The 14,809-nt window shown below is 43.0% G+C and overlaps 1 protein-coding gene across 1 annotated transcript; it reads right to left on the reverse strand.

Moving 5' to 3' along the window:
• Positions 1 to 6,356: 6,356 nt before the first annotated feature.
• Positions 6,357 to 12,099, reverse strand: LOC307237706 (solute carrier family 22 member 13-like; the record flags this gene model as incomplete). Its single annotated transcript, XM_080010469.1, has 10 exons — positions 6,357 to 6,429; positions 7,840 to 8,046; positions 8,560 to 8,668; positions 8,752 to 8,966; positions 9,164 to 9,258; positions 9,518 to 9,638; positions 9,825 to 9,993; positions 10,551 to 10,705; positions 10,821 to 10,924; positions 11,725 to 12,099. 10 exons carry the CDS (start codon positions 12,097 to 12,099, stop codon positions 6,357 to 6,359), a joined length of 1,623 nt encoding a protein of 540 aa, XP_079866595.1.
• Positions 12,100 to 14,809: the final 2,710 nt, after the last annotated feature.

Below are 14,809 nucleotides of genomic sequence, written 5' to 3' on the forward strand. Positions count from 1 at the left end.
TCAGGTGAGATTTCTATGCATAAAGTACACATATAATCAAAATCCATCAACTGTTTGAATAAGCAGGCCCCTTTAAATACTGGAATTTCAATGAGATTAAATCATTAAAATGATTCAGTAAATGATTGTCCCAACTGCATTATAATCATCTACCAGCCTTAATTTGTTATATTTTCATCTCAAATTAAATTAATGTTTGATTAATTCTCTGGGATTGTCTCAGATTGTATATTATATTGCAAAATAATTAACTTTATCTAATTGCAGCATGCACAACTATTCATCTCTTTACGGAGAGTTCTACTGCATCTTTCACTACCAACAACTATTCAAAAGGAAAGGCAATTATGATGAAGGATTCGGACACAAGCAACACAAAGATCGTTGGCTTCAGAAAAGCACTGACGTTGACGAACCGGACGCAAAGAAAATCCCCCCCAAAAAAACAACAACGGGAGGCACAGGCCTTAGTGCCGGCTCCGGAGAAACCACTGCGGGTGTGCCGGCGGCAAAGTCATCTGCAAGACCAGCCGACGATGTTAAAGGGAAGCTGAAAATGGTTTGGCCCCCCGCAGAGAGAAAGCGCACAGTGTGTAGTCCTGCACAGCACGCACATCTGCCCATCGAGAGAGTGAAAACACCAGACAAAATAGACAGATTCCCTATCCTCCATGCAAAACATCACGACATGGTAGGAAACAAACATAGGATTGTTGAAGGCGAGGTGAAGAAAACAGAGAGGGAGAAGAGATGGCCAAGCGCTCTGATTTCTGGAGCAAAGGAAGGAATAGGAAGCACAAGCATTGAATCAGCGGAGAAGCCGCCACCAAGCCCAACAAACTCATGGAGGGTTTCGACGAAAAAGGCACTTTTCCAAGAACACATCCCTTCTACAGAGGCGGACTCTGCATTACCGTACTTGGGAGACGGCACGGGCATCACAAAATGTGCAAATACGAGAGCGGCCATAATGAGGAGCAATCATTCGACGCCCGATGGGCACAAAGATTCTCAGAGCAAAACCAGGAAAACTGTGAGGTTTGCCACGGACGCTACTGGTGAAAATGAACAGCCTCCCGCGGCGCCCAGGTTAGGAACGGGAAGTGAAGATAACGGCGAACAGCACGTCATCGGCCTATCCGACCTGAACGCCACAAAAGCAATGGCCGACGACACTTCAAAAATGGAGCCCGGGAATCTTACATCTGGGCTCAGGGAAGAGCAGGAAGAAAGGGAAGAAACTTGTCACCCCAATGAACAGAAGTGCCGCGGAGCAACGGCCGGCGCATCAGATCGAGAGCCGGATAACTTGCTGACCCATCAAAAGATCCCACATAGTAAAGAGATCATTGATACAAATGTGAGTCTGCTTCCTGAGAACTGTGACCTCGGCGAATCACGTGCCAGCGGTGAGACTGATCGTTTAAACCGTGGTGAAAAAGCGGCGAACGACCCAGAGACACCAGAGGAGTTACAGAACGAAGCTGCAAAACCGACGGCAACTGACTCTCCAGAGCCAAACAAGGTGGAGGGTCAGCAGCCACGCCTTACTTCTGCAGAGGGGGTTCTGGAAGAGAGTCCAAATCTGCTCGAAAAGGGAGATTCTTTGAAAAAGCAAGAACCGGACGAAAGACAGAACGCGGGTAGTGAGAGATCTGATTCCCTGAAGGGCTCTGGCGACAAACCGAATGACAAGAAGACCATGAAAAGGGCTTCGTGGTCCAAGGGGAAGAGTCCTCTGTCTAAACTGTTCCCATCGAGCGTCGGTGATGAGAAAACCAACAGCAGCCACCTCAGAGACGGCAAGAAGCCAGAAAGCAAATCGGGGGGAATCTTTGGAAAACTCTTCCAATCAGCCGAGAGGAAAACCGACGAGGCCAACTCGGCCAAGCGGGAGGAAAGACGGGAAGTCCCAAAAATTCTGCTGAAAGAGAAACCAGAGGAAGGGAAGGAGGGTGAAGGGGTCACAAGACAAACGGCAAACTTCCGAGATACACCTCCAGAGCCACTTCCACAACGGGAGGGATTGCCTGACATGATGGACGATTCCCGCCGTACCGCCCCGACACCTCTGGAGAGCGTCGCGGTCCAGAGTCAGAATACGGACCACGCCCGAGGGCTCGAACCAACATGTAGTGAGGTGATGGTTGATACCCAAACCGCTGCAGAACCCATCTTAACAGCTCCAGAACAAACGGCCGGTGTGGAGGATGTGGAAATCATCGGCCTGGCTCTTATCGGAAATGGAAAGGCCGTCTCTCGTGGCACCTCTGCTGCCGCGGGATGGTCGACCGACCCACGCGAGGTGTCCTCCATCCACCAGTCAACGGCTCTGAACAGCTTTGACCAAATTCCTGTTGATTCCTTTGAGGAGAGACCCCGAAACATCTTTGAAGACTTTCCGCCCGGTTCATTCGCCGCTCAGATCAACGCCGTCCAAACCCAGAGCAAAATGATGGAGGAGGCACCAGAGGTGGCGGAAAGAAACCTTTGTGACGGAGCGCCGATTGTAGATCCGGACGCTGAGAGAGCTCAAGAGCCCAAAAATCCTTCTACCCCTTCAAACTCTCAGCAGAGCTCTGGGAACGCCGCGTTGGCGGAATCTCCCGCGACCGCAAGCCTCCTGACCGCAAATCCACCCGAGGGCGAAGCTCTCTGCGCTGTTGATTCTCAACGCGAGCCCTACGAAAATCACGACGTGTCCGGAGTCGCGGGTCGTCTCATCGGCATCGATTTCGCCACCGCAGATAAAGAGGGAAATCAAACCGCAAATGATTCCACTTGGAGTTCAACCCGGGACACAAACGCAGGACAGCAGGAAGACGACTTGGATCCCTTCAGCTCTGCAGGCGATTTTTTTGGTCGGCAGATCGATGTTTTCGATCGGTGTCATTCGGATGCGTCTCCGGGCTCTGAGGTCCCCGCCGTTCCCGATGACGGCCGTGATATTTTCGGGGTCGGCGGCGTCTCAACGGGTGCGGATATTTTTGCCGCGTGGCCACACAATCCCACTAGTTCCGATACTTTCGGTGATATTTTGGGTTTGGATAGCTTGTCTATTTTGGCAGAGCCGGGTCAGGGAGATATTTTTGCTGACGACATATCCACGCTAGTGCCAGAAGTTGAAGCGATATCTAAACCAACTGATGCAAGCGTGTTGCTGGACACGCTTTTGGAGCCTGTTGGCCTCAGCAGTGACCGAAAAACCGAAAACCCTCCTGCAAACAGCGGCTGGATGGATGACTTGTTTGGGTGACCAGTGACACCAGTGACGTGTTGATTTTTGTAACATATTAAATAGATGCGGCGCCTCAGTCCAGTTTAAATTTGACTGGAAAATGCTTCAATCATACGTCACATGATTTGGCCTCTTACCTTTTACAGAAACGATTCAGAAATGATTTAGAGACAAATTGTTGGCCATAAACAACTGTTTGAAGACATTGGGTTGAAAAGGCACAGCCTTGGTTATAAATGCCTGTACTGAAGTAAAAAAAAATAAAAAATAAACAAACAAACAAACAAACAAATAAATAAATAAATAAATCAGGACCATTTCAATTATTTGACAAACAAAAATACTATTTAATAATTAGAATATAATAATAATGTTTTTTCAGAAGTGAATGAATAGAAAATCAATTTTTATGAGAGCATTTGAAAAAGCAAATTAGAATAATTAACGCTACAATATGATGTATTTCTGACACTAATGATGAGTCTCAAAAAAGGTAGAAAGTGCAGGTGTGCTACTGTGAAAAGGACCTTTGCTTGTTAAACAACTGATAAAAATTTTGAAATAAAATCAAATTTTGCCGCCAAACATTTTATTCCTCTGGTTTTGTTCTGTTAAATAACTACCACAATCTCTGCAGTATTTTCCTTGTGGAAATGTCAAACAAATGTTGGAAATGTGTTTTAACTTCTGTATTTTAGGCGGCCTACTACCTTCACGGTCGCTGACGGAGTTGAGATGCAAACGACAACCATGGCTGATTCTTGCGTATTTACCACAACGTTTAAACCAAATAAAAGATTCAAACAAAAAATAGCTGATACACAACCTGACCGACTTGCATTAATTAATACACCGTTTAAAGTCGATGTCGTTTAGATGGCGTTGCTTAATATACTAAACTGACATTCTATGTTATGCACAACGTGTAATGAAACCTAAATAAAGGGTTCAGCTAAGTTTAAGTTTTGCTGTGGTTGTGGCCGTTCCAGGCACCGATATTTGTGCACATAAAAAGTCACCGAGCCTGAAAGCGAAACATTTATGGAGAGTTATGTGGGTGCACCACACTCTTCACCACAAGTGGCTCGTTGCAGCAACCAGTCCAGGCTTGTTCACTACGGGAGAAGTTAGAAAACAAAACACTCAATACATCATTTTAGGGGGGATTTAGGGGGGTTTATTGGTCCATTGTTAATCACTGGTTGTTGAGGCCTACTCGTCCTCGTTGTTTAATCCCAAGTTTTTAATATGATATTATATTCTGCCTCCGTGTTGGCACCGCCTGCATGAGTTGATCATCTAGAGCAAGGGTGGGAAAACTACGGCCCGCGGGCCATATCCGGCCCACAGCGTTGTGTAATCCGGCCCGCGAGGCATTTACAACAATCTTATAATATATTTAAATTTTTAGTATTGATTTCACTGTTATTTTGCCAGAGGGCGCATTGTCCAGCCTTCTCTGATGTCAAGTCACTCTTCTTCACTTTATGCGTCACCCATAACAAAATGAGCGGACAAAAAAAGCAAAATTGACAGCGAGTGTCGGGTTTTCAACAAAGATTGGATTGCAAAATATTTTGGATATACTGGCTCATTTTTAGAGTTAATGGGGAAAGCCGATGATTTTCTCGAGATGAACGACGCACACTGGCTTTGTGATTTGGCGTTGGCTGTGGACATACTGGCACACATGAATGAGCTGAACATGAAGCTACAAGGGAAAGATCAGTTTGTATATGGTATGTATTCAAATGTGAAAGCCTTCAAGGTAAAACTGACTTTGTTCTCCAAACAAAGGACAAACAAATCCTTTACGCATTTCCCCCACGATAGCGCCGCTGAAAGAAGCCCCCGAACATGCGGGCAAATATAGTTTATTCGCTGGACGACCTGCATGGAGAATTCCTAATACTTAATTCTTAAATCCATCCAATCAATGGTGGGTTGTTGTATTTTTTATTTAAAAATGAATTTATTGATAAAAAAATGGGATAAGAGGAAATTGATTTCCCCTATATTTTACACTTCACGTTTGCTCATCTTTCACCTCATCTACTAATGGTCTGACCCGCCAGTCAGTTTTCAAAACATGTGGCCCTCGAGCCAAATATTTTTGCCCACCCCTGATCAAGAGGATGACGACAATGATTTGCCTCGGAGAGCACAACATGATTCCTCTTTGATGGATCAATGTTCGAGTTCTCGTTCAGCACTTTCAGGGGCGAATTCACAAAGAATGGATTGCGGCTGCTTATAATAGCACCATGAATTGCGCATCAATTTGTGTCCACCATCTGCACCGTCTCAGCGCCCGAGTCATAAAAGACATTGTGCTAATGATATCACTGTGCAAACACGGCCTTAAGTTTTGCTGCTGATCTGATCGCAGATCCGCAGAGATGTGCGGATTCAAACACACTCTGTTTTTCAATTAAAATGTACTTATTATTTTTAGGTTTATAGTGACTATAACATATTTAAATAGTATAAGTAAATCCTTAATAAAACTTATTCTTCCCACACATTCATTTATTACCTTCATACAATTTGTATATATTATTTTTTTTACCTAAAATTATGACAGTTAAAGCAACACTGTGTAACTTTTTCACCTTAAAATAACAGCTTTTTGAATCATTTTGAAGGTACAATAACTTTTAATATGGAGAATGACACCTCTTCTTGCACTATGTTCTGTGTTTGGGTTCGAAACCGCAGGAAGAGTGCGTTACACTTTCCGGCGCTACATCACTTGCTTGATGTTTGGTTTCTGGTAATTGCAGTTTTTTTGCCTGGTAAAATGTATATATATATTAAAAAAAAAGGATCAATTATAAACTTGCCGGTCAAAATGTCCAGTAATAATGCTCATACAAAACGTAGCCGCTCCATGATTTAATAACGTAACTCTAAATGCGTGTGACTTTTTGTACGGGTGTTTGTATTGTATTTTATTTTGCAATGAGGCTCAATTGCATGGGAAGGGATCAATTTTTCGTTTGACCACGTGAGAACACAGCAATCACACTGTTGCGGAACCAGCCGCGTTTCCAAACGTGCTGAGCGCCGCTTCGCTTGCAGTGGGAACGCAATTCTGGAATAAATCGGAACAACGTGCTCACGCGACGCATGATATGATGGCGGCAGTGGGGAGTGGTTTCGGCGCCATCTGCAGGTGAGGAGGGCCAGCTCTGGCAACCGGAAGGGGACGCATTTTCTACACGAACACTGATGTACAACCCAAAGAACGGCCACAAATACCATGACCGATACATGCTGTTGATGCTCTGTTTTTGATGCTGTTGTTTACATCTGGGAAGGTCGCTCAACTGTCAGAATTTTGGGGAATAAATATGACCAATCAAAGGACAGTCAAGCAATTTACACCAATATACAGTATATATTATATTTTTCTCCACCATTGTTCAGCATGGCTGAATAAAGTTAGTTTCATATGTGTATTGAGGAGTGCTGTTGGACTCCATCACAGTCGCAAATAATACTTTTTTTTTTCAAATGTTCCCTATAGCAGAAGCCTGAGCTTAATCTCATCACTGATTCCTACATGAAATGTGACTGTGATGAAGCGCTCCTCATGAATAATGAATAATCCGTCGTCTGTGCTCGTTTTGTGTGGTAATATCATTAATTCAGGAGCTAATGTTGAAGCGCCAATGAATAGCGCTAGTTATGGACAAATTGTGAGTTACATAATCATAATATTAATCCCTGGGAATGATTCATGTTGAGGGAGTGTTTCAGAGAAAGATGGTTCAGTGGCAGAATAATAAATCTCAGCAAGTTGTCATTGAAGGTGAGTGATGTAGTAATGATGTAGATGTGTCGCACTAATGGAAGGATTACAGTAATTAATGGACAAATTATACACCCCCTGACCAGTCTGTGTCGGCTGCAGCGACTATAAAGCCGGCTTTACTTCATTCATTACCCAAAAATAAGCTACTGCTGGTTGCTGTTTATCCTGCAGTTCGTGAATACTTTGTTAAGGATCTTTATGGTAAAGTATCATCATTCACACTGTAGAAACAATACATCACAAACATTACTTACACTGGAAAACAAAATAAGAGGAAAACAAAAGAAGGAAAAAATGTCAATGATGGGTAAAAAGTGGATATAATGCAACATTTTATGTTCCAAAACAAATCTTAAAAAAAAATAAAACATTAAATATAATCAAATAGATCACTGTACATATAACATATAATTATACTTCATGGTCATTATACAACATTACACAACACCAATGGGACTATGTAAAGAAGTCAATATTATTTATAAAGCCTTTCATCCAGTGTCAAAGGGGGGAATTCCATCGGGGTACTTTATTAGCATTATTTAACAAGTATTAAACTATATAATATGCAATGTTTACCCAGACAGTGTGGGCGGCTGTTGTGCTGATGCAGGACACCACAGGACACGTCTCTACAGTTTAGTTGAATGTTGATGCCAACAAACGTCCATCGGGTGATCGATCTCTGTGCTCGTTGAAGTCCTATGGGGGCACACAATTAAAAATGAATAAAGATGACACTACCATGCACATATATCGGTATAGGGTAGTTTCCGTTGCTTACCTGCGGGCCTCGGCCTCTGGGGTGGAGTCGGGCAGCTCGGTTCCCCTGGTCTCCGGCAGCAGGGAGACCAAGGTGCCGCTCAGCAGCGTGATGCCGCTGAACACGGCGGTGGGAGCGCTCCAGTGGTAGACGGACGCCAGGTTGAGCAGCGGAGCCAACAGCCCCGCGGTCCTCGTCACGACGGACGCTAACCCCAGGGCTGTTTGCCTGGAGGGAGGAGGAGGTGGAGCACACACACACACACACACACACACACACACACACACACACACACACACACACACACACGCACGCAGTCACGCAGGCACACACACACATTGCAGGCATTTTAAATGCGGAAAACCTCCATTCATTTCTGATAGGGATCACAACATCCAGAAGGTCCAGATAACACATCCGGACCCTTCTTCCTCTCGCGCTGCGCATGCATCCTCAAATTTCTGGATACAAGAAACGTGCGTGTATCATCCCTGATTTGTTTAAACATATATTTGCCCACCTGATGTGCATGTGTTATTGTTGTAGAACAGTTTGGAAGACATTTCCACGCTATAAGCTGAAAGTATAAAAACACACCCGAATAGCCATTCAGATGCCTTCTGCTCATTCTCAAATTTTGGCGAAAGTTTGCAATGATTTACACTTGCAGTAAGTACACTCCCAGCTCAATACTTAAATCATAAAGGAAACACAGCGAGTGGGAGTCCACGGTCACCGTACCTGACCGATGTTGGGAACAGCTCCTGAATGTAGACGTTGCAAATGGACGCCCCCCACAACAAGAAGAAACGTCCCGTGAGAACGAGAGCTGTAACAGGGATGGCCTGGTCTGCAAAATAAACACAACGGCGTTATCAAAAAGAAGAGCCGGCGGCTGCCGAGGCTCCGTCACATTCTGCAAGACACCCGAACCTCGGGGGACGGCCAGGACCATGATGCAGAGGGACCCCCCGAGCAGCAGCGTCGACATGAGGGAATATTTTCGGCCCAAAACCTCCAGCAGCCAGATGCAAAGAATATACGCCGGTAACTCGGTGAGGCCGAACATGAGCTGAGTCAGAAAGATGTCCAAGCCAAAGCTCCCAATGTTGAATAAAAGGCAGAAGCAGGAAAGGTTTATTGAAAACCTGCGGTGTAAAGGAGGAAAATGATGTAAAGTTTGACAACACATTTCAAATATTTCTCCATATTCATATTAAGCTGTAAAGGCTATAGCGGTAACATAACGGTAATTCATTGGATTATTGGCGTTGTTTTTTTTCCTGAAGGCCTTACATCATTATTTACGTTGACTTTGCTGCAAGTGTATGAAAATGTGACTCACCAGGCCAATGCTATGGCCAAAAAATACTTCTTAAGTACGGCTGACTGGATGAGAACTCTTATGCCTCCTTTCTTCACTGTTCTTTTTGCAGCAATCTGAAAAGGAGGACACGGCTCAACTTTGCCCGTTTGCCAATAATGTTTTCTAATTATCGACATTTCATTTCAAAACCTTAGAAAGTTTACTCTGGTGTAATAAATCCACTTATTAGGTATTTACTATATAATGTACATGTTATTGCACTTGTTTTTGTCACTTCCTTTCGAGCGACATGTCCGTTTAGGGGCATCAGAGGCGGCATATAATAAAATAATGAGTTTACAGTGCAATAAACTGTATTATATATTATTATACCTTTTCCAGGAGAGATTCTGGAACTGTGCGTTTGTTGATGGCCGCCGCTTTCAGGATCAGCTGCTTCACCTCCTCCGTCCGTCCTCTGTCCAGCAGCCACCTGGCCGATTCTGGGATGAACCTGGTAAAAAAAACAACAATAAAAATAATTGTCTTTAACGGTTTCCCATAATGGAAGCACTCCTTGAACTCTAAAAGGGTCATGAATGGAGATATGTGATACAGATATATGTACACACACACACACACACACACACACACACCCGCACACACACGCGCACACACACACACACACACACACACACACCATATGTAAGTCATAACCAGGACCATCGGAGCTACAAAGATGAACTGAGCCAGTCTCCAGTCACGGATGAAGTAGATTGTTCCGGCCAGGACGCAGTTTCCCACCGCATTGAAGATCTGACTCAAGCAAGCACCGAGGGACCGCTTGTTCATCCCGATCCATTCAGTGGCTGGGGAGAAGGGAAAAAAATGGATGGAAATTTAGGAAGATGAAGAGAAGAGAAGCAATGTCATTTCAAAGTCATTTTTTTTAACATATCTGTTTAAACGTTTTATTGGAAGAAACTCCCCAAAGCCTTGGTTACTGTTCTATTTTTGAGAATTCAATCCACTTTATGTCTGTTTGTTTTAGCACAAACAGCATAGAACTTACTTGTCGATGAATACTTTGAAATTCTGTTTCAAGACTTGAATTTGGTACATTAAAGGTCCTTTTATACTTAGAAGGGTCTATTGTGAAAAACAAATGATATAAGAATGACTAAAGTGATAAATTATAGTCAATCAGTTAGTACTACTTTTAATAATTAATTCTTCTTGTTATTATTATTATTATTATTATTATTATTACTTTTTTTATTTCACAGAGAATATTCCACACATCGGGCAGGAATACAACTCATAATTGATATATTTGTTAATATACTGTATGTTCCAGTCATATTTCCTATATATGTTTTTTACTGAGAATTTTACAAAAAAAATCATGAGCTGAACAACACTTTACCAAGTACAACGCAGTTGACCCGAAAGCCTCCAGCTCCAGCCCCCTCAACAAACAGGGACACCAAATACACAGGGAAGTTGGGACTTAGTCCTCCAATCACAGTGCCCAACACCAACAGCACCAGTGAAATTTGTGTTGCCCGTTTCCGGCCAAATCTAAAAAAAACATGTACAAAAATAAATATAAAAAGTAAAAAACACTTTTTGGTCAGAGTCAGTCTCGAATGAGTCGTAAGGAAAGGACGACGTGTTTGACTTTGAATTAACTCACGATTCAGCAAAAGGTCCAAATAAGAGAGAGCCGGTGAGAACCCCGGCCATCAGAACCATCTGGCCCACTGCGACCAGGTTGGCTTTGTCACAAACAAGATTAAACTGTAAAGAAAATATGAAATATACAGTACATGTATGTCAACTAGATGCTTGGTAAATACAGACAGACAGACAGACAGACAGACAGGCAGACAGACAGACAGACAGACAGACAGACAGACAGACAGACAGGCAGACAGACAGACAGACAGATACAGGAGATAGATAGATAGATACAGTAGATAGATAGATAGATAGATAGATAGATAGATAGATAGATAGATAGATAGATAGATAGATAGATAGATAGATAGATAGATAGATAGATAGATAGATAGATAGATAGATAGATAGATGTACCCATCTATCTATTAATAGGATAGGAAAGGAGGATAGGAAGGATGGAAAGAAAGAAAGAAAATATAAAAAAAATACATCTAAGTCCAACTTAGCAAATATGGACGGAGAGACAGATAGATAGATAGACTGGTAGACAGGCAGACAGACAGACAGACAGATAGATAGATAGATAGACTGGTAGACAGGCAGATACTTTATTCATCCCAAGGAGAAACCCTCCACACATACACACTTTTATTTGTATTGCTGCAATACTGTAACGTGTACAGTATTTACTGTGGACTAACTGCTTCTTATCTTAACTTACCTTAACCTGTTTAGATAGATATGTACTGTATATATGTATATACTGTATGAATATAGGACTGTATATGTCTTATCTCTTTCTCGACTGCATTGCTGTAACGCCTGAACTTCCCTATGGGGGATTCATAGTCTTCTTATCTTATTACAGCCAGGATCGTGAACACCACCCTACGATGGTTCCTCACAGCACCACTCACATCCGTCACTATGGTGGCCTGGTACACGCTCCTGTCGTACTCCCATCCGTCCTGGCACTGCACCGTCTCATTGAGTCCGAACTCCCGGATGGAGTCCAGGTTCCGGTCCACGGGGACGAACATCAGACACCGGCTGAGGGAGCCCCCCGGGTCCCGGGGCACCGTCAGGTTGAGCCGCTCCTCCCCGGTTAGGTTGGGGGCCACCCGGAGGATCCAGTCCGTGTGGCAGTGGCGGTCCGGGTCGGACTGGATGAAGAGTAAGCTACCAAAGTCAAACGGCAGGATGATACATGGACTGCAAAGAGCAAAAAGAACCAACTTCTGGAACAGTCCAAACTCCCCCACGCTCCTCAGGATCTCTCCAAAATCAGCCATGAGGTTTGTGTTGCCGCCTCAGCCCTAATTTTCAAATTTAAAGCGTGTCCATCAATGTTTAACGCTTTGGAAGCTCATAAACCAATAGTTGCGAGCGGGCGAGATGACTGAATGTTGCTTATAAACTCAGTCACGTAAGGAACCGTAAAATGGATGGCTTTAGTACGTTCTGTGATTGGCCCCAGGTCCACGTTTCGGGCCCCTCGCAGCCACTGCGTGGACAGAGAAAGCTGCGGAGACAAACATTAACGAGGGGCCGCGGTTCTCTGTTGGGATTATATAAACATCAAGTTGCATTGTGAATAAGAATAAAATCTTGAATAAAGGGTGAGGGTCTGCCGCCAGGTCTGTGTGCTTCTGTGTAACGGAGAGAAATGTCGAGTTTCTATTTCCAACCTTTTGTGGATTTCGCGGCCCGCTGTTATAAAACGGTTCTATATACGTGCCTCTAATTTGGGATGGAGAGGAAAATAACCCACTAAGACACACGGCCCATCAAGGGTTACCCTGAATACTTCAGGCGATCAACTCCTTAAAATAAGGGGCGTGGCGACTCGAGGCGCATTGCATTTTAGCTGCTCACCTCATGAAATGGTTCATCCTACATTTATTTTTAATTGCAGGAACAATGTTGCTGTAAAACGCTGACAAAACAATTGCAACACCTATAGGCGCACATGCAGCATATCTCACATCTGATGTTAAGTAAGAGTAAGAGCCTGATTTATGTGAATGATTGACTACAGTCTCGAATACTGTGTAAGTCTACACCATTCAATAGCTTATTTTGCGTTCCCACTTTCAATCCCAATTTAAGCATTTTGCCCAGGGCGAGTGTATGCCGCTCACCTGGCAAAGGGATGTGTGGACCCAATTTTGTAAGTGTCAAGTGAAAGGATTTTGTTGTACATTATAAAAGACGTAATGCGGGCCCCTATCATGGATTTGCAAATTTCCGGCCCACATCGGCAGATTACGGAGGGAGCCCACTGGGGTCATGTTAAAAAAAAAAAAAAGTCGGTCGGAAACTGTGCCCCTGTTTATAAACTGTGGTCTCGGATTTCCAAACCGTGCCCTTATTACTTTTTGTAATCTGATTACTTTTACATTTACTGATTATATTAAAAAAAAATTATATTTAACCAAAATTGATTTTTTTTTAAACAAGTGCAACATGAGTTTACTTTCAGATTGGTCATTACAATAATGATAATCCACCCTGAATCAAGTAAACCGTTGCTGCACTTGTTTTTTTTTTTTTATGTATTTTTCAGTGGCTCTAATTCAAGACTTTTCCACCTTCATTTAGGTAGAAAAGTTACCATTAACTAGTATTAATAGTCGCTAATAATATCTTCAATAGCCCTGATGATGTGATAGGCCTGTGTGACCGCGCGGTGGCCGGCAGAGGGCGCTATCGCGTTGTCCTGTAGAGAAAACGGGCTCCTAACCACGTGCTCGCAAGCTGCATCATTGCACATGTTTATTGTACATTAAGCCTGTACATCCTGCCGCTGTGCATCTCACTATTTATTTTTCCCCGTTGCACATTGTTGCCTACATAGCTATTCCCTGTTGAACAATTTGCATTCTGTGCATGCACACATGCTTATATGTTTTTGCTTCATGGTTGTATTTATTTTCCTGATAATGATTTTTTTAATGTAATTATTTATTTTCCCTGCTACCTTGTTATTTTGCACAGCCTTTGAAAAAGCAGCCCCTTATCCTTTCACTGCAGCATACTTGTACTTGACTGCGTGTGACAAATAACTGTCTTGTAAGAATAATAACTCTAGATAAAGCAAGTAGACCTATGAGCCAAGACCCGAGAGTTCTGAACACTTCATATTTGAAGAGCAAATCACAGATGTATTTTGGCCCCAAACCACTGAGTATGAGCGGTTGAGCAGCGGAATCTTAAAATCAATTTGATGACACACTAGAAGCCAAACAATCAATATGTACAAAAATACAAAAATGACTTATTTGGGATATTAATAATACAATTAACAATACAATCATAAATCACCAGAAAATGGTAGAAATAAAACTGCATGAACAAATATTATGTTATGTGAGGATCTAAATCATCAAAATAATACAAAATAAGACCATAATGCAAAAACACATTCATTTTTAAGAATTAACTTAACTTTAGTCAGAAGATCTAAAAGAAATGTGAAGCAAGAAAAATAAGAACAGTCAACCAATGGAAAGGTAAAAAGACGAAGAGAAACAAACACCAAGGTTCAAAGAGATAAAGAAAACATGTGATCGTTGACCAACCTGAAAACTGACAAGAGGGTCCACAGCCAAAATCCACAGCCGATATCTTACATGGATACACGAGCCAATTCAATCAGAGCATCGTGAACATGAAACCCATTTCACCTTCACTTTTCTTACCCTTTCTCTTCTGTGTTTACTTAATGATTTGAGAGGGAGTCCGTGGGTGGGAGTGGGCTCCACTAAGCAGACACCATGACACACAAAATATATAAGATATGGATTTAAACCCAGGCAAGCAGTTGAAGGGCTCAGCGTCAAAACACCATGTCCACAATTACAGATCCAGCAAAGATGAAAACGCATGCACGCACGCACACACACTCTCACACACACACACACACACACACACACACCTAAATGTACCATATGTGAGCATGTTCCCTTCAGGTCTGGTAGGTGGGTATCTATCTATGTGGCC

The sequence above is a fragment of the Zeus faber genome, assembly GCF_960531495.2.
Source record: "Zeus faber genome assembly, chromosome: 12".
In the NCBI taxonomy this organism is placed as follows: domain Eukaryota; kingdom Metazoa; phylum Chordata; class Actinopteri; order Zeiformes; family Zeidae; genus Zeus; species Zeus faber.